The sequence below is a fragment of the Barbus barbus genome (genome assembly GCF_936440315.1).
Source record: "Barbus barbus genome assembly, chromosome: 32".
NCBI lineage: Eukaryota > Metazoa > Chordata > Actinopteri > Cypriniformes > Cyprinidae > Barbus > Barbus barbus.
This window is the reverse complement of record NC_136760.1, coordinates 6,055,644-6,076,260: the sequence shown is the minus strand read 5'-3', so window position 1 is coordinate 6,076,260 and position 20,617 is coordinate 6,055,644. Positions and strand designations below refer to the sequence as shown.

Below are 20,617 nucleotides of genomic sequence, written 5' to 3'. Positions count from 1 at the left end.
AGGCTTCAGGCTATTCTCGTTTTTTGTTTGCCTGCTGTTCCTTTAGACCCGGATATGACGTCATACCTGTATGAATGTGAATGTTTTATTTGGATAGGATATAAAATATATATATGTTTACTTTTTATATGCTTTTCAATTGTTGTTCTTAAGTCCCTTGTTAAACTGCTCACTTTTGTTCAGAAAAATCCTCCAGGTCCTGCACATTCTTTGGCATATTTGAAACTTTCCAGCAGTGACTGTCTTTTCACGCTAAACTTAAACCACAACTGTAGGTAATACATTTACAGAATGAGCATTTGTGATTTGTATTTAATAAAATGTATGTGTTTTGTTTCAGGGTTCAGCTGCTCAGAGACAAACAAGACACGTTTGTTGAGGTTACAGAGAGTGATTTACAAGAACAGCTTAAACTCTATTCTATTTGACAGTGTGGTTTATAGATTCAGATATCATTTTAAGGAGAGTTCAAGTTGAGGTCAGTGATTTCGGTATACCTGTTCACTGAAATATTTGATTGTGTGAAAAAATGGTTTGTTTTTTACTTATATATATATATAAGTAGTGAGGAATCAGAAGTTCAGTAGAAAATTTAGTAGTAGTCTTTTCATTTGTGCTTTAGCTTCACTTAATGCTTATGGTGCATATCAGTTCAAATCCTTGTTAAATATGAACTAAACTGAAATAAAATTCTAAATCAGCTAATATTGCTCACTCTAGCTGTCATCTGTCTATTTACATGTAATACTGTGCCTTAAGTTACTAGTATGAAAAACGGACATATTAGTTTTATTTTTATAAATAAAAAACACTTTTTGTTACTTTTTATTATTTATCGTTTGTGTTATGTGTAAACAGTGCTCATAGATCTGTGAAGGGCATAGACCAATAATGTCACCCGTAGCAATGGGCGGACTGTAATCCAGAAATAAACACCTGGTTTGATGATGCAATTAGTTTGAATAGGTAGATTATAAAACAGTGAAACTTTCACGTGAATAGGGCCAGACTGATAACAAGAGTGGAAATTGGTCATAAAATATGCAGAAAGCTTGGGGTGTAATTAGTCTCATTCTGACTTGTTGCGTGCTGCTCTATCTAATGCTTTGGATGAATCTCTCTGAACAGTTTCACAGGTAAGAAAATGAGTGAATCGTATTTACAAATATTCTTAATTTGTCTTTAATTAGCTTTCCTGTAGCTCAAATAGTAGAGCATGGCGCTAGCAACGCCAAGGTCATGGGTTCGATTCCCAGGGAAAGCAAGAGCTGATAAAATGTAAAAACTGTAACTTGAATGCAATGTAAGTCGCTTTGGATAAAAGCGTCTGCTAAATGCATAAATGTAAATGTCTGTAAGTATGATATTCTAATGACTGGTAGATGGGTTTTATTACTGTTTTATTAAAGATTTGTCTGTCTGGATTACCACAAAAAGTTTATTTCTGTTTTTGCTATACACTTTCCTCCTAATTAGCAAAACTGCCATTTCTGCATTGATTTTATCACAATTTGGAACTCCTAGTTTGTACAAAACCGAAAAACCCATTTACTCCACTGAGCAAGAAATCAAGATAACACCTATTCCGGTTCTCTATAAGAAACATTTTACAAAACTTCCAGTGTGGGATTTTGAAGATGATTATTTGCGAAACAATGAAGCAAGAAAACTTGTAAGTCCTGCTTTTCCAATACCATTCTCACTGTGAAGTTGTGCACTCGATTTGATCCTTTAAAAAAAAAAAAATCACCTTTTCCATAGACCTGTCCAAATTCCCTTCAAAAAACAGAGGATCCGAAGTTCAAGGAGGCTGTTCTTCCTGACATTCAGATGTGGCTGTATAAAGGTCTACTCAACACAACAGAATGGAATCGATTAGCACACTTCAACAATCCCTTTGGCTTCATGGAATACAAGTACAATGGTGATAACCTAAGGAAAATGAAAGATTTGGTGTAATATGGGTGTGTAGAATTCTGCATGAGTTTGAGAAAGGGGTGCAGCAGGTCATTAACTTGATGTCATTGGAGTTTAGCACTGTAAACAACGGAAACCAGTGCCGTTTTTCTTTATTTAAAGAAACATTACGGCTTCAGTGCAAGCTAATCTTAAATCGACAGCATTTGTGGCATATTGTTGATTTTACTTGTCCCGCCTTTTCTTTCAAGTCACTAATTTCAATTTTTTAAATGGAATATTGCAGTTTATTATAAAGGATTTATTCATGCACACGATTATGTGTTCTTGTAATCTTTTAATACTATAACTTCCCCTCCCCCTTGCAACGATATTTCGTTTTTTTTTTGATGATGTGTGCAGTGATCTGTCATTCACATGAGATCCCAGCAATAGCAAATGACAATGATCCGATCAATTCCCATTGAACAAAACCAAGTGTCACGTTACAGAAACGAGGTCTGGGTCCAAGAATGCAGGGAGGTGTCTTTAATAAAACAAACTAACACAAAGGCCAACACGGCACAATAAACAGAAACCAAAACATAACATAAGCAGATCTAAGAACATGAAGCAGGACATGAATCACGGGTAACAAACATATACTGAAAGCACACAGAGTGGTGAGAAGGCGGAAGCTATATAGTCCGAGGTGATGGGGATCAGCTGTGGGTGTAATGATTAGCCAGGTGTGTGCAATGAAACAGGTGTATGCGTGTAATCCTGTGAGTGGAGTCCGGGAGAAAGGGAGATGGCGACCTCTGGTGGGGAAGGGCAGACCTGCAGTCCGGCCTCGTGACAGTACCCCACCTTAAAGGAACGGCTTCCAGACGTTCCCCAAGATCCAACAGTCCGGAGGGGGGTGAAACAGTGAACAGGGGGAGGGATGGCGGGCCAGGTCCGTGTGGGGGCAGAGGGTCTGGAGAGGGAGGCAGCGCAGGAAGCCAGGGCGGGTCTGGAGGAACGGACCAGGGGGGCTCCAGCCCAACAGGAACCCCAGGGCCCAGCCAGGGTGGGGCCGGAGGGACAAACCAGGCAGTGAGTTTAAGAACGGCCTCTGTGGCCGTGACAGGGCAGACAGTGAGTTCAGGAACGGCCTCTGTGGCCGTGACAGGGCAAACAGTGAGCTCAGGAACGGTCTCTGTGGCCGTGACAGGGCAGACAGTGAGTTCAGGAACGGCCTCTGGCAGAGTAAGGAGCTTGAGTGGAGCCGGCAGGGCAAGGAGTCTGGGTGGCGCCGGCAGGGCAAGGAGTCTGGGTGGCGCCGGCAGGGCGAGGAGCACGGGTGGCGCCGGCAGGGCGAGGAGCACGGGTGGCGCCGGCAGGGCGAGGAGCACGGGTGGCGCCGGCAGGGCGAGGAGCACGGGTGGCGCCGGCAGGGCGAGGAGCACGGGTGGCGCCGGCAGGGCGAGGAGCACGGGTGGCGCCGGCAGGGCGAGGAGCACGGGTGGCGCCGGCAGGGCGAGGAGCACGGGTGGCGCCGGCAGGGCGAGGAGCACGGGTGGCGCCGGCAGGGCGAGGAGCACGGGTGGCGCCGGCAGGGCGAGGAGCACGGGTGGCGCCGGCAGGGCGAGGAGCTTGAGTGGCTCTAACACGGCCTCCTGACCAGCAGTGAGCTCTTGGGAGGCCTCCTGGCCTTGTGAGACGGAAGCCTTCTTCCGTCTCTTCCTCCGTTTCCGGGAGCGGGATGCCGTGGCATACTCAGCCTCCACAGTGGGCGCCGCTGCGGCATTCTCGGCCACCTCTGGGGGATAGAGAGCGGCCACCGCCGCCTCGGGAGCGCTGTGCACAGCCACCGCTGCCTCGGGAGCGCTGCGAGCGTGCCCCGCCGACATCTCCGCCGCTAACTCCACCCTGAAGGCTGAGCCGCTCACCTGAAGAATCCTGTCGATGTAACCATCCAACGACTCCTCAGGGTCCCAGTATGGTGCTCGGGACCTGAACGGCTCAGCTAGACCACTCCAGAAAAAGACCACCAGACACTCCTTCTCAACGGTCGACTGCCGAGCCAACCCGATGAACTCCTTGGAGTAATCCTCCATGCTCCGATCCCCCTGGCGCATGTTCAATAACCTCCCCGCTGGACCCATCTTTGGTGCTTTCATTCTGTCACGTTACAGAAACGAGGTCTGGGTCCAAGAATGCAGGGAGGTGTCTTTAATAAAACAAACTAACACAAAGGCCAACACGGCACAATAAACAGAAACCAAAACATAACATAAGCAGATCTAAGAACATGAAGCAGGACATGAATCACGGGTAACAAACATATAATGAAAGCACACAGAGTGGTGAGAAGGCGGAAGCTATATAGTCCGAGGTGATGGGGATCAGCTGTGGGTGTAATGATTAGCCAGGTGTGTGCAATGAAACAGGTGTATGCGTGTAATCCTGTGAGTGGAGTCCGGGAGAAAGGGAGATGGCGACCTCTGGTGGGGAAGGGCAGACCTGCAGTCCGGCCTCGTGACACCAAGTCCCACTCTACATTTAGGGATAATAGGGAAGAAAACATGTTTGTAACTTCCGTTTAATGCTGACTTAAAAAAAAAAAAAAAAAAAAAAGCAGAGTTCTGGGTTATAATGGTAGTAAACAGGGATGGGCAGTATTTAAAATACGTATTTGAAATACAAAATACTATTTTGTATTTAAATACATTTAATCTTTAAATGTAACATAAAATACTTTTTGCCAATCAACCTATTTATTAGACTGCGGATTTCCTGTAATAACTAGTTCAAACCTCAAGCATGCCACTTTCATGCATGTGAGCTGCAGCTGTATGACTAAGATTTTTGCTGTCATAATGATAACAATAGCACATACAAAAATAATAAATTAACTCCATGCTCCGGAGCGGTTAGCGATCACACTACATGTGTACTGCACCCGAGCCACCTCTTCAAGCGGGCCAGGGCATGGTTAAATGAACCACACTGGACACGGTACAGAGCAGTCACACTTGTGAAATGAACTGGACTTTGGGGGTCAATTGCGCTCAAGCATGGATCAGATCTACATCCTAAATCTAAGGGAATAGCAGATAGCACACCACAACTTTAACCATAACAGCACAAAAAATGATGATGAATGATAAAAAACATTGACAGCCAATTGGAATAATTTCTGCTTTAAAGAGCTTGAGCATTTAGTGACAGATGACACAACTGCATTGTATACTTAGAGTACTAATATAGTTACCTTTATAATTGTTGTTCTTGGTGTAAACAGGCCTTAATAGTGTTACTTCACTGGATGGCCAATTTCACATGTATTTTGTGTATTTTCAAAAATACAAAATACATTTTGTATTTTTATTTTAAATACATTTTGATGTATTTGTGCCCATCTCTGGTAGTAAATATGTGACCCTGGACCACAAAAAGTTAATTTTTAGAAATTGAGATTTATACATCATCTGAAAGCTGAATAAATAAGCTTTCCATTGATATATGGTTTGTTAGGATTGGACAATATTTGGCCGAAATACAACTATTCTGGAAAATCTGGAATTTGAGGGTGCAAAAAAATCTAAATATTGAGAAAATCACCTTTAAATTTGTCCAAATGAAGTTCTTAGCTGTGCATATTACTAATCAAAAATTTACGTTTTTATATATAGTTTGAAATATTACAAAATTTTTATATATTTATTTAAATATTACAAAATTTTCAAAATATCTTCATGAAACATGATGTTTACTTAATACCTAATGAATTTTGCTATAAATATACCCGTGCGACTTAAGACTGGTTTTGTGGTCCAGGGTCACATACAGTCAGTCAGTCAATAAACTTAAATATTTACTTTTTTTTTGTGCATTTACATCTAATCTTACAACTTTTTTGTCATGACAGTGTAACCCTAAAACACCTGTAAAAACAGAATCATTTTTTTTAAGTAAGCATTTTATTTACTCTAAATCCTTTAAAAATTTGCGCCATTAACTTTGACTCTAAATGTTTCACTGTAATCTTGATTTAAAAAAAGGAACAACTTTTTTTTTTCTTCAAATAACCATTATGCCACAAACACTTTGTGATTGAGATAAACTTGTGGTAAAGGAATAGTTCACCCAAAAATGAACATTCACTAAAGAAATTACTCATCCCCAGGCTATCCAAGATGTAGATGAGTTTGTTTCTTCATTGAAACAGATTTGGAGACTTTTTATCACTTGCTCACCAGTCCTCTGAAGTGAATGGGTGCCGTCAGAATGAGCATTCAAACTGCTGCTAAAAATGTCACAATAATCCACACAACTCCAGTCCATCAATGAATGTGTTGTGGAGTGAAAAGCTGCATGTTTGTAATAAACAAATCCATCAAGATGTTTTTACCCTTGCTTTCGCCAGTTAAAAAGTTGTCTCATCTGAATCAGGAGAGTACAGATTAAACACTGTTTTCAAGTGAAGTCTAAACAAATATGTATGTGGATTTTGAGGACATCAGAGGAAGAGTTATTATGGATTATGAAGTTTAATTATTTAATGGACTGGAGTCATTTGGATTACTTGTTGATTCCTTGTGATGTTTTCATCAGCTGTATGATCTCTCATTGTGACGGCACCCATTCACAGCAGAGGATCCACTGGTGTACAAGTGATGTAATGCTTAATTAAGAAACAAACTGATCTTCTTTGATGAAGAAACAAATTAATTTTCATCTTGGATGGCCTGAAGAAGGGTGAGTACATCTCCAGCTAAATTAAATTTTTGGGTCAACTATTCCTTTGGATGACCTACTGTCACCCTATATGCATTTTACATTTCTTTATGTGCATGCTTTTTTCTCTCACTGAAGAGGTAAAAAGAGCAGTGGATTTGATACCAAAGCCCAAGTCTTCAATATTACTGCCTGTGCCTGAAAGTTCAAAGGATGGCTGTATCCGCTGTGCTGTTGTGGGCTCTGGTGGCATTCTCAATAACTCAAAAATGGGCAAAGAGATAGACTCTCATGATTACATTTTTCGGTAAGAGTTAAAATATGTAGCCTAAAAGTTTTTTAATAAAATTAGTTTTGAAAAAATGAAAAAAGGAGAGCTGACAACTGAATGAAATGGTTACGTTAATGATAATGCATGCAAGTAACAGGCAGCTATACTGAGGTCTTGACTGTGTGTGTTCTGAAACAGAGTAAATGGGGCTGTTACTCAAGGTTACGAGGAGGACGTTGGAAATAGAACATCAGTCTATGTACATACAGCTTATTCCTTATATACCAACATTCTGGAGTTAAAAACATACGGATTTAACAGCATTCCACAAGATGAGGTCAGTATATTCTACACTGGACTCTACCCTAATCTACACTACCGTTCAACAGTTTGAGGTTAAGATTTTTTTCATGTTTTTAAAAGAAGTCTCTTATGCTCACCGAGGTTGATCAAAAATTATTTTTAATAGGGTATCAAATATGTAATGATCCCTGAAGGCCTGAGGGACTTTGAGTGGATCCAAGGCCTTTTGCACGGAAAAGCATCCAACGGGTCATTCAAGGGTGTGAGGTACTGTATCCAGCTCTAGTTCTCTCAAACCGTCCCACTAAACAAGAATAGCATTGCAACAGTGGCTCTACCTCAGCATGATAAAAGGTGAAAATGTATTACTATGATATTGATTTGTTTTCATTTATTCTTCCATAGGCCACTGAAATTTTTCGAAGGGAAGTTTAATGAGAGTAGATTCTATGTGCTTCACCCTGATTTTCTTCGATACATTCGCAACAGGTAACATTTATGCTACAGTGATCAGTTTGTCTAGTCATACAACAATCTAAGTGCAATCTATCTCTTTTCAATGACCCTCATTTTTAAAAAAACAGATTCATGCCATCCAAACAAATGCAGAGCATTCACTGGGCAATGTACAGACCGACCAATGGAGCGTTTGCTTTGTTCTTGGCTATTCACACATGTGACATTGTAAGTAAACGCAGTAGTTATTTTCTATTCGTTTAGCTTATTCATCAAGTTGTTTGTAGCTATTTAACACTTGAAGTAATATTTGATAATATTTGTAATTGTATTGGACACACAGTCCCCTCCATAAGTATTGGAACAGTAAAGAGAAAATTGCTCTGTTGGCTGTGGAGTCAAGACATTTGCAAATATGATTAAAAGATGAATATGAGACAAAACTAGAGAATGTCACATTTTATTGTTAGCCGTTTCAACACATATTTTACCAAATAAACAGAACAGCACTTTTAGAGTTCATCCCACTCATTGATGTGAGCATAAGTATTGGGACAGTTGAACATAAGGCAGATATAAAAGATTAAAAGCTATTATTTAGTTGCAGATCCCTTGCGCTCAATCAAAGCAGTGAGTCTGTGACCCATAGACATCACCAGACTCTTGGTCTCATCCTTTGAAATGCTTTTCCCAGCCTTTAATGCAGCCAATTCCAATTGTTGCTTGTTTTGGGGAGTTTCTGCCTTTACTCTCCTCTTCAGCTGGTGAAATTCATGTTCAATCGTATTTAAATCTGGAGATTGACTTGGGCAATCTAAGACTTTCCATTTATTTGCCCTTATAAATTCCTTGACTGATGTTGGCATGGTGTTTTGGGTCTTTGTCCTGATGCAATATGAAGCACTTCCCAATGAATCTGGTGGCTTTTTCCTGAATATTTGTAGGCAAGATGGTTTTGTACCCTTCCAAATTCATTCTGCTACTGTCATCATACATTAAGTCATCAGTAAAGTTGAGAGGGCCTGTTCCATGACAACACCTCCACCATGCTTTACAGATGAGGCTGTATGCTTGGGATCATTTGCAGTTACCTTTTTTTCTCCACATTTTTGCTTTCCCATCACTTCAGAGGTTTGCATCTTACTGTGTAGCATCTGTAATTCTGTGTCGAAGTCTCCTGAGGACAGTAGATTGTCAGAGCATCACCCCAGCTTTCTGGAAGTTGTTGGTGATTTTACAGACACGTCTTTTAGGGTTCATTTTCACAGCTTTTATGATTTGTCTGTCATAAACTACTGTTGTTTTCTCAGCCGATCAGGTCATTGTTGGTTGCTGGTGTCGCTGGTGGTTTCCAAACTCTTGATTTCTCCATGCCCTTTGTTTTTGCTATAGCTCTAATTGACTTCCTCTTTTCTTTTAGCATCCAAATTGCTTGCTTTTCTCTCAAAGTCAGCTCCCTCATCTTCATCCTGGTTTGTGTGTGTCATCATCGAATGCAAGATTCAGAATGCAGAAGTAATGGATATAACTGATACGACACATTCCTTGCTTTTAATATCGGAAGAATTAATGCAACAGGACACAGCTGATCACTTAGAAAGACCTGTGAGGCAACTGTTCCAATACTTATGCTCACATCAGATAGAGAGATGAAACTCTAAAAGTGCTGATCTTCTTAGCTGGTAAAACATCTGTGTTGAATGACCAATAATAAAATGTGTCATTCTGTAGTTTTGTCTCATATTCATATTTTAATCATATTTGTAAATGTCTTAACTCCACAGCCAACAGAGCAATTTTGTCTTTAGTGTTCCAATACCTTTGGAGGGCACTGTATGTAATAATACCTTGTGAAAATAACTTGAAAATTATTTTTTGCTCAACATCAGGTGGACGCCTATGGATTTATTACAGAAGACCACCATAAGTACTCCAACTATTATTATGAAAAGTTAAAAAAAACCAATGTAATTTTCTTTATTAACCATGACTATGGCCTGGAGATAAAGACTTGGAAGAAACTGCATGACTCTGGAATCATTAGACTTTTCCAAAGGCACTAACACATCAGACAGACTGTCAACAGGTGTTAGCTGTTGACTAAAATGAAGTGAAACAGCTGTAATATGCTGCAAGTGAAAGGTTGTACTATCAGTTTTATCTTTTTTTAACTTGTTTTAAAGGAGAGGAAGGTGACATTATATATTTAAATGGTCTTGGTTTGTGTGTGTTCGATCTTTGTTCTTCATTACATTTGCTTTACGTTCCCAACATAAATTTATTTTTTATTTATTCAGCATATTTTTCATTCTAATATTTATATTCTTAATTTTATTAAAGAATTTATAAGTTTTTCTCAGTAATGCAAAATATTTTTTTTCCCTAAAACTGGGCTACCAATAGACATACAGAAACATGGCACCGACTTTAAAGAAATAGGTTATTGATTAATATCTAGATCTAAAGTATACTTTTGTGTAGCTCATTCTATCTGGTAATGCTCTGTGGATTCCAGAACTGTGTATTGTTGAGCATCATCCAACTTCAGAAACAACATGAATGAACAGGAACAGGAAAGAATAATCAAAATAATTTATTTTCTCATTGATTTATCTAAAGTAGAGTAGCAGACTTCTGTGGAAGACTTCTTTGTTTAGCTACAGTTTGCTCAAATTGTAATCTGCCAGTGCAAATTCAATGCATCATTAAACTGTGTTTAAGGGAATATTTTTCAGGATGTCACAAAGACAACCCAGAAATATTGATAAACTGATTCAGATTTATGAGCAGGGATGGTCCAAAATTGGTCAAAAATCTTATAAGCTGTTACAGAAAATGTTCAGTGCAGGTTGTGCTTTTAAAGGAGAATCTAGCCTTACTATTTTCAAGGTTTCACCTACTTTCCTCATCCTGCATGTGAAAAAGATTACTCAATGTATTCAATAAAAATTAAAAAAATATAGTGTGTTTTGTGTTATTAGTTCAGATTGTGTTCATCTGTAATTGTTAAAAAAGACTGCCTTGATATTTTTAAAGGGATCACAAACTTATTCTGTCACAAGCCTGGACAACTAAAGACTTTGAAGAAACTGTGTGACTCTAAAATCATTAGACTCAACACAAACACATCAAAGACAGAAAGAGACTCTGTATTCTGTTAGTCTTTGTGAAGAACAAACTGTCTGAACATTAATCTTTTATGTGTACCCTTTTACAAGATTTTATTTTTCCAAAGCCAACTCTGTTAGACAACCACGTCAATAGTCAGTGTTTTCAGAGAAAAGACTTTCTCCTTGTCCAATTAAATAAATGTTACCATGGTTGCAAATAAATAGGGGAATAAACCTACACATAATAACTTGGATATAGGCTACCACTTGTCCTCTGTAAAGTCGTGGTTCTAAACTCATACATCCGCATGAGAGGATGTTTCTCTTGACGATATTCTTAGCCATAACCCTTATAACTTTACTACTTCTGGTTGTTTTTGTAACATTTTACACATTAGCCTGACCCAACCAACAGTTCAGCTGTGACTGATGCAGGAGCAAATAGTGAGCCCTGATCCTCTTGGGACTCAATCCCTGTACCAGTTATGGACAAGCACAACTTTACTGCTCTGCCCCAGTGGACATTTTATGATATGTATCAATTGGATCCACAGATTAAACAGTGTAAGTACAATGAACAATAACAGTAACTAGAGAAAAGTTTGTGAACATCCTGTTAACTGAGGCTGAGATACAACACGCTGAAAAGAAAACATATTATTAAACCATGATGATGGTTACAAGGTAATTTGTTGTCATTGTACAAGTATGGCTACAATTAATGATGAATACAAAACAAACGTACATTTTTTTTAAGATAAACACGTGTAACTCAAAAATCCCAATGCATTATGATATGTAATATCAACATGAACAAAAATAGTTGTTCTCTTTTATAGGTTCACTCAACGCTGCGTAGCTTTACGCAATGGGAACACCCCCAGGTGTGACGATTGTCTGAAGCCCTTATAGAATCACGCCAATTCATTGGCTGATGGTGCAAGATACCGTCCCCTACATCATACGTGATTGACATAGACCCACGCTCACGCCATCTTACCCCTCAGATTTTCCTCTCTTCAGAAGCGTTCGCGTCTCGTGGTTTTTCTGGCCCATTTTCTCAACGACGTTTTAGTCTGGGATTCTTTACACTTAAACCTCGCGTGCTAGACTCGTGGTTTTTGATCAAGAATCTGCCGTTCTCCCCCGCTGCACTGCTCCAGAGGCCTCCTCCCTCCGTGAACTTTGGCGCCGCATCACTCAACGTTTTCCCGCCTAGTGACCAGGAGGTGTGGCCTTCTCCAGCCTATACTGAACTTGTGGACGTTTTGGTGCTTGCCACTGAGAAGTTGAGCTTAGATTGGCCAGACGAGCCTTGCGAGTCCCAGTCATCTAAGCTCGACGAGCGTTTCCTCAGTGGCTCTGGTTTGCGCCCGGCGAGGATAAAGCTGCCATTCTTCCCTGACCTGCATCATGAGATTTCCAGGTCTTGGAAGCAGCCTTTCTCCTCCCGCCTCACTAATGACTTCACCAACCTCGTTGGTTCTGTGGAGCAGGGGTACGCTGCAGTCCCGGCGATCGAGGACACACTCGCTGCGCACCTCTCGCTGACTTCCACCCCCTCGTGGAAATCCCGCCCTCTCCTTCCATCCAAGCAGTGTAGAACCACCTCTGCTTTGATTGGTAAGTCCTACATAGCAGCGGGACAGGCAGGTGTGGCTCTCTTCTTCAGGCCTACCAAGCGGAGGTACTGAAGGAGATGGATGAGGGGGACGGTGTGACCCCCGAAGCTGTTAAGGAGCTTCGCAGGGCTACCGACTTGGCCCTTCGTGCTACTAAGCATACAGCGTGGGCGGTTGGGCGCAGTATGGCAGGTTTGGGGGCGGCTGAGCATCACCTGTGGCTGAATATGACAGAGATCAGTGATAAAGAGAAGGCCTCGACGCCCCGATCTCCAGCTCTGGCTTATTCGGCAACGCGGTTAACACCGTCGTAAGTTCAGGGCTGCTAAAATGCAGTCAGCTGCGTTTAAGCAGTTCATGCCACGTCGTGCACGCGAACCGGCCTCTGCCTTGTCCTCTAGGGAGCGCCCGGCCCCCAGAAAGGAGCCAGTCGGTAGAGTGAGCGATCTGGTGCATCCCCCACCTTACACGGTCTGGGGAGCCTGTGGTCATTCCGCTACTCGCCAGCGCCCCCGCAAGCGAGTAGATTTAAGACGTCCAAACAAGCCCCCTGTGGTGGCTGCTTCAAGTTGCTCCTGATATGCGTATCAGGAAGAGGAGAGCTTCCCCGCGACGGACCGCTAAAACGCTAAAAAAATAGGCTTACTTGATTTATGCATGTATCACCCCCCCCCCCCCCCCCCCCTTGATAGAAACATGATACAATAGTAAAAAAACACATTTTTTTGTTTTCCTGATTTTTCTGACTACTTTTTCATATATGTTTTTCAGGAATGCACAATGTCTTTGTGAAACTCTTCTAATCCCGTGTTTGAGCAGAAGTTTATTTTAAACATTCAGCTGTTTTTACAAAGTGATCATCTCAACATGAATGAGTGGAATAGTCTTTATCACTTCGACAGCTCCTTTGGCTATATGGGACTCAATTACACAGGTTTGTTTAATCAGAAAGCAAGGATGTGATAGTATAGATTGTTTATTAAACCATGGTGCTAAAATACCCCCCCCCCCACCCCCCACCACACACACACCTACCTTTTCTAACCATAAAGCAGCTATTGACACTCTAAACTTTTGCTGGGGCTTTAGGATTTAAAACATGACACAACGCATGTTTTAAATCCTGGCCTTTGCGATTCGAAAATCGCACTGAGCAATATCGCAATTCATAATTAATCTTTGTATATAGTCCCGCCCTAGGAATTGTGTGTGTGTGTGTGTGTGTGTGTGTGTGTGTCATTTAGCTGCCGCCCAGTGGCTTTGTGCGACCCACCTTGTCCCACAAGTGGGTCGCGACTGCTCTAGAAGATAAGCTGCTTAAACAATGTAAAATACCACACGTAATTTTTTTTAAAATTTTTTTAAAGGTGTGCGTCCATATCAGGGTTGACAGCCTAATGCCCATGTCCAAAAAAGGTTGCCTAGATAGGCAGCTCGCTTGAGTTGTCGATACTAGGCCTAATCAAGCTGAGAACTCACAGGTGCGCTTGCGAGGATGTTTCTCCTGAGGATATTCTTTGACATAGCTCTTATAACTTTACTTCTGTTTATTTTTGTAACATTGTACAATGGAAACTGCACTCTGAAGGCATATTCGCGGTAAGAAACACAAACACTTACTAAATAGTTTGTTCAACTGATTTCCTCTACCAAAATGTTTCCGTCATGTAAAGCAATAACAGAAAGGAGTCTGATAACTCTGCTACCCTTCTCCTTAGACAATATGATTTCTTATGGGTGGAGGAAGGCAATGTCGCAGATTGTTTGAAGAGTGTTAAGGAGCCTCATCCAACCAACAGTTCAGCTGTGACTGACACAGGAGCAAACATTAGTTCAAGTTCAAGTTCAAGTCAGCTTTATTGTCAATTCTTCCCCATGTACAGCACATACATACAGAGAATTGAAATTGCATTGCTCTCAGACCCTTGGTGCATACAATTAACATTTAAGACACTGACAGTAGAAGTTCAAGGGGAAAATGGCTGATGGCTACTCAAAATCCCGCCATGTGGCATTTTTACATAGGGTCTTTATCTTAACTTAATTTTATTTAAATTAAAAATTTCTTAACGGGCAATGGTGTTTCTGAAAGAAACATGCCAGGGTCCTTTTGTTAGGGATGTACTAAATAAGGAAATTACTACTGTAACTAACATGCACATGAGATTGACATAAACAGAGCAGTCTTATTTCGGTGTTTTTATTAATGTTGTGGTTATTTCTGCAGTTTGCTTTGCACATTCAATTGAACATCAAGTTAAAGATGGCAAACTTTATTGTTAAATTTTAGACACTTAATGTATATTCTTGCTGCATCCGCATAATAAATGCGCAACCTTCAATGATTGTGGATACACAGGTGTATCTTATGCGGAAATCTTTGTTGTTGCAAAAACTGATGCACATATAAATTCTCCTCCCCTTCACATTTGTCATAATAATTTTAATTTATGTTTTACCTTCACAGTTTAAATAAACCTTATATCTTATATATTTCAACATGGCATTTTGCTCCGATAGTAGCTATGAATTTCTTAAACTTTAACAACATAAGGCCAGATTTCATGAGTGCAGCTGATGATGCTTTGAAGTGACACTTGAGTGAACAAGAATATTCTAATATACAAATAAGCTTTACTTTGACTCCTTCCCTCGCATCATAAGGGGGGTGGAGAAACAAGGATGCACAAATAAGAAATGAGAAGCACCCTTAGATTCGTGTTTTTTCCCCATTGTGCTTCTGCTGTTGTCTTGTGGTTTTCCTCACAACTAGTTTCAGTGATTTGGTAAAATGATCACCACATCACAATGATCTGCCCTTGTATCAGTTTCATTCTCCAAGTTGTATTTTAGCTGTGGTAGCCTGTTTCGGCTTCCATTATGGGTGATGAATTGTTAAATTCAGTTTGAACTGTTTTCAGTTTTCTTGGCCTGTCTGATATGATATTCTGTCCAATGTGGCTACCGGCCCCAAATGAGTTGCCTGCCCCTTTCATATGCCAAAAATGAAAACGATTAATCATTTTCACTTTGCTATCTGCCTTGTGTTTGGCTGTTGTGGTATAAATATGCCTATTGTTCAGTGAGTTGTTGTTATTATTTATTATTTTGAAGGCCAAGGAATTATTACAGTGGCCACTTTAATGAAAGTTCTTACTACATCCTCCATCCAGACTTTCTCAGATATGTGCATAACAGGTATGATCTGAAATATCCATACACTCATATATTCAGTACACGAACTTATTAATTCATTATTTTGTTGATGGCCGTGTCTTACATTTTTCATTTTAGGTTTCTTATGGCAAAAAGATGGTGGCTAGTCAGGCCAACTAATGTAGCATTTACTGTTCTGCTGGCTATGCACACATGTGACATTGTAAGTGTTATTGTAATAATAATGATAATAATTCAGATTTTATCAGATGAACTGACCACTGGGCTTATTGATTTTTTTTTATTTTTATTAATGCCATGTTTTTTTTCCTGCTTTCATGTAGGTGAGAGCCTATGGTTTTAGCACTGCTGACTGTCGCATATATCCAAACTACTACTATGACACCAAACATACTAAACTAGTGTTTTATGCTAATCATGATTATCGTTTGGAGATGAGAACCTGGAAGAAATTTCATGATGACAAACTTATCTGGATGTATTTGGGAAAATCTGATATCTAAATGAATCTGGGTTTCTTACAAGAAAATCATCTTTTTTTTAAATGACCCAAATAATTGAAATGTGGTGGAGAATTTCTGCATATTGTAACATTTAAGGGACACGAATTAACAAGTAGTTCAGGGGTGTCAAACTCAATTCCTGAAATGCCAGAGCCCTTGAAAGTTTTGTTCCAAATAATTAATTTTCAAATAAGCCTGAATGATTTGAGTAGTTGGATCAGATATGTTTAATTAGGGTGAAATCTCAACTTTGCAGGGAAAAAGTTGAGATTTCCAGGAATCGACTTTGATAACCCCGAACTTGTTTATTGCTACCGCCGAGAGCTCTCAGGACATTACAGCGTCCAGACACCAGATGTCACACTAACTTTAGAAACTACAACGAATTAACATGTCCCAGATGTTTTCCTGACTAAATTACCATCAACGAATACAAAGGCCATTGTGAAATAACTGTTAAATTAGCCTCGAATGAAGACTTATGGTATAAATTCAAGCTGTAAATATAGCCTGACATGATATAGAAATCTTTGGAACATTTGATCTAGCAATTTGAACGCACAGAGTATATTATAGGAGATATTCGTCATTTATGGAATCTTTTTTCTTGGAATATAAGAGTCCTCACATCGCACCTTTCAGGAAGAGAGAGCTCTAGGGAGGCGCGTGACCGATCCGCGCGCGCTCACGCACCGCTCACTTGTGTCAAACACGTTCAAGTATGGCATTGCTCTTTTGCGATTTCCCGAACAGAAACGGAAAACATAAACGGTATTATACTTATTGAACTTCGTCGGTTTCGTGGAATAAGTGGTTTTAAGCGCTTAAATCGACCTGACTACGCATTGGTGAGTATGCGATCCTACAGCTCCACACGACAAGTGCATTAACTTACCTAGTTACAATTTGATTAAATAACACCTAGTGAGGTAACCGGTCAGGAAAGTTGTCATTAATGCTTATGGTTATTTTCTATGTCTTATTATACGTACTTTCCATAACAACAAAACGTACAGAAGCGCTCAGGTTGTCTTAGACGTGATTGGTTGCTTGTTTATTGTAAATAAAAATACAGATTCAAGATGTCATAAGATGTTTTCTTAAAACACCAACAACAGCAAAGTTGCGTTTTATGTACAAATATGTTAAAGTGTATATGACTGTATTGACTGAGCCATGATAATACAGCATGTCTGTTTTCCCCTTAGGTTTCCTTGTGAAGTTTCTGGCTGTAAGGATGACATACATTCAGTATGTTCTCGCTGCTCAAGAGCAATCATCTACTTTATGTAGCATAGCACCATACATTAAAAACTCAGTATGCTAAATGTTTAGACCATATGTGTAAAAACAAAACAAAAAGTGATCAGGTAAACCAAAAGCCAAGTCCAAAGTTTAATGAACAGAGAGAATCATGACATTGTGACTCCAGATTATAACACTTTTCTGGAAGCTGGACAAGAGCCATGGGCAAGGAGCAGGACCTTCTTCTGGCTGTGAAGAATGGAGACCTTCCTTCAGCTCATAAACTTCTGGCCAAGATCAAGACCAACCGAAATAGTAAGTAGGCTGCTTTTTTGGCGTATTTCTTCTTTTGGCAGCGGTCATTTGAAAACATTATCAGCCACAGATCAGATTAAACATGAATTAAGTATCTTTTGAAAGTTTCTGTTTCACATTTCAAATATTTCAAATGAGATATTCTGCAACCTGATACCCTCATTCTTGAAAATGCTGTTATTGTGACCCAGAATACAATTCAGTTGAATTCATTTTCAAGCCCATAAATTGTTGTTTTGACTTGCCTAGATTTTGTTGTCTGATATTAAGATTAACCATCAGGGACTCATTTATTTAACATCTGAGCTGCAACAGCAGTGGCAATAATACTAGACTAATTGCTGAATCAGCCCTTTATGACACCAAACAACAGCTGCATCCAAACAACATGAAAAGGCCATTAGCATCTCTTGACCATTCCAGTAATGTATTCACTTCACGTAAACACTAGATGTAAATAGGTACCTTCAGACATCAACTGCAGTTAGAATGGCATGTTAAAGCCTTTTTTGGGGATTAAATCCAGCAGTCTGTCTACTCACTAGTCTGTCAAGGGTCAGTTATTGGCCAAGTTGGTGCAGTGCACCTGCAGAGGATGTTTTCAGGACGGTCTGTAAGTCTTCCCCAAGCAGATGGAGACCGCTTCAACTGGAGGCCAAACAGGGTCAGTTCATGGCAGGTCAGACGGTCAATGAACTCCCTGCATATCTGAAGGTTTATAGTCAGTCCAATTATGGTTATATTCTGCTACAGGATATTGATGGCGGTGTGAAGTCTTTATTAATATTAAATGTTTCTTGTCACACAATGCCATATCAATCTTAATCACTTTCATAAAGAAGTGCCTTGGAGATTTTTGGGAGTGGGTTTGGTTTTACAAAACAAGGCAACACCAAGAAGTTCTCAGGAACTTTTTAACAGATTTTCCAAAAAGTGCCTCATTTACTTTAATTTCCCTAGTAAAAGAGTAATATATTTAAAATAAATTTTTCATATTAAGCAAATCTTTTAACTGACATATGGTTTGAGACTTACTGATATAAAAATTATAATTACTTTATTTGGAGTACTGCTTGTGCACAATGCACATTTCCTAATATAAAGCCTGTTTTAATGTCACTATTGATGGTGATTGTAGGAACTTTGAATAATATCAGTCTTTAAGTGCAAGATATTCAAAGTGTACCTAAAGTATACTTGCAATAGCTTCACTTTAGCACAATCAAATATACCTCAGTATATCTTTATTTGGACTTCAGCACTACTTCTGCACAATGAAAGTGCATTAAGCACAAAATTAGTTCTAATGTAAGTAATACCAGTTTAGTATACCAAAAGTACAATTGTAGTAAGCACATACATTTGTAAATGTATTTGTAGTATACTTAGCATGAAATAAATGTATTTCAAATACATTTTAGTATATTTATAGGTGTAACTGCCTTACTTTAATTGTAACCTTGTTATTTATTTAAAGTTGCGATGAAACAAAAGAAGAGACAGATCATTAGATCATTTCTTTTGTATTGTGACTTACATAATTGGATGAATACAAGCTTGAGGTCGAATTTAAGAAAGTGTTTTAAGCAGACTAAATGATTAGAAAAGTCCAGTATACAAAGATAGAGTTAAATCAATAGCAAACATTTAAAAATAGTGAATTTTCATTTTATGCTGACTTTAAAGAAAAGGAGGAATGGGTCAAAATAATGTTTCATGCCACAAATTCTGTTGCTTGAGTTTACAGTATCTTGTATTGGACCCTGAAACTCTTAACAACCTCCTTCCTTTTTGCCAAAATCTGAAATCTGGTGTTCATCTTCACCCCCGCTTGTCCTGTTACAAATCAGGGATAACCCATATGGCACACTGACAGATTAACTTTAAAGAGAGCTGGATTTCAGCGCAACGTCATCAGGGCTATTTTGCTTTCAGTTGCTTTTGTTCCCTAAAAATGTTGTAGCCCTGTAAAACACTGGTGTAAAAATACCAGTTCCATATGAGCTAACTGAAAGCCATTGAGATTTTCCACGCAAAGCATGTTTTACACAAGCTTGTACATGTTTTAATACTCTCTCCTCTTGTTCATGACAGATGGGTCAGGCTACTCAGGACTGTTTTGGAATCTGCTCAATGAGTTAATCCATGAGCGATGTTGTCAGTCATTGCTAGATCTAGTATAAACTGTGTAAGCCAGCCATTCCTTCAACTTAGCAAACAGGTCCTGCATCTTACAGTCGGCTTTTAAATATTCATCGAAACTAGAGATTAATTAAAGGATGGACAGTATTATTAGCATTATGTGAGAGCTTGCATACATTTACTATTTTTATCTTAATTAGTCTACACAACACAAGGCTACTGTAGAAAACCCAAACAGTGCAGATCAGAAGACACGTACAACATCTAGCTCCTCACATTTATTAGAAATAACTGCATGTGAATGCGCTCTTTTGTCTTTGTTTTAATAGTCTTAAAGTAATTGTTGCGTTGTAGAGAGGATTTTCTTTTTCCCAAAAGTGCTAATGCTATTGGATTGGACTAAAACTTACTGACTTTGCTCACACAGGGTACAACAACTTTCTAGGCCTATGTACAATTCGTTCTAAGAAGAAATACAAAATCTGTGCTAACTGAAAGAAACATGTTGACAAAATGATTTAATTGAAGATTTGGTGATAATATAGCTTAATTAGAGATTTACAAGCAATTTTTAAAAGACTGGTGTTTATAGCAGGGACACCAAATTCGGTGAAGGATTTTCGGCACAGTGCAAGGGTTAAGTTTTGTGTAATCCCTGTTTTGCATTATTTCCACACTGTGCCTAAACCAAGCGAAATTACAAAGTGACCAGTGATCTTATGTAAATCGAACTATGTGATGGCATTTTGGTGATTATTTGGTTTCAGTTTGTTTTTGGCGGTGCACTGTGAAATCTCATTGGTGTGATTGCCACACCACATAACTGTACATTTAAATATCAAATACGTTCTT

At 39.4% G+C, this 20,617-nt stretch overlaps 2 protein-coding genes across 2 annotated transcripts in view; both read left to right on the top strand.

Moving 5' to 3' along the window:
• Positions 1-1,041: 1,041 nt before the first annotated feature.
• st6galnac1.1 (ST6 (alpha-N-acetyl-neuraminyl-2,3-beta-galactosyl-1,3)-N-acetylgalactosaminide alpha-2,6-sialyltransferase 1, tandem duplicate 1) lies at positions 1,042-9,714 on the top strand (the record flags this gene model as incomplete). Its single annotated transcript, XM_079388526.1, has 9 exons — positions 1,042-1,136; positions 1,477-1,672; positions 1,762-1,924; positions 6,760-6,928; positions 7,091-7,229; positions 7,362-7,462; positions 7,601-7,684; positions 7,780-7,879; positions 9,541-9,714. 9 exons carry the CDS (start codon positions 1,042-1,044, stop codon positions 9,712-9,714), a joined length of 1,221 nt encoding a protein of 406 aa, XP_079244652.1.
• Positions 9,715-16,746: 7,032 nt separating this feature from the next.
• Positions 16,747-20,617, top strand: part of LOC306852120 (caskin-2-like) — a 50,377-nt gene continuing 46,506 nt past the window's right edge. The window contains exons 1-2 of the mRNA XM_079388772.1: positions 16,747-16,911; positions 17,272-17,623. Coding sequence (XP_079244898.1) covers positions 17,530-17,623 — 94 coding nt within the window. The 5' untranslated portion in view covers positions 16,747-16,911; positions 17,272-17,529. The remainder of the gene's footprint in view (positions 16,912-17,271; positions 17,624-20,617) is intronic.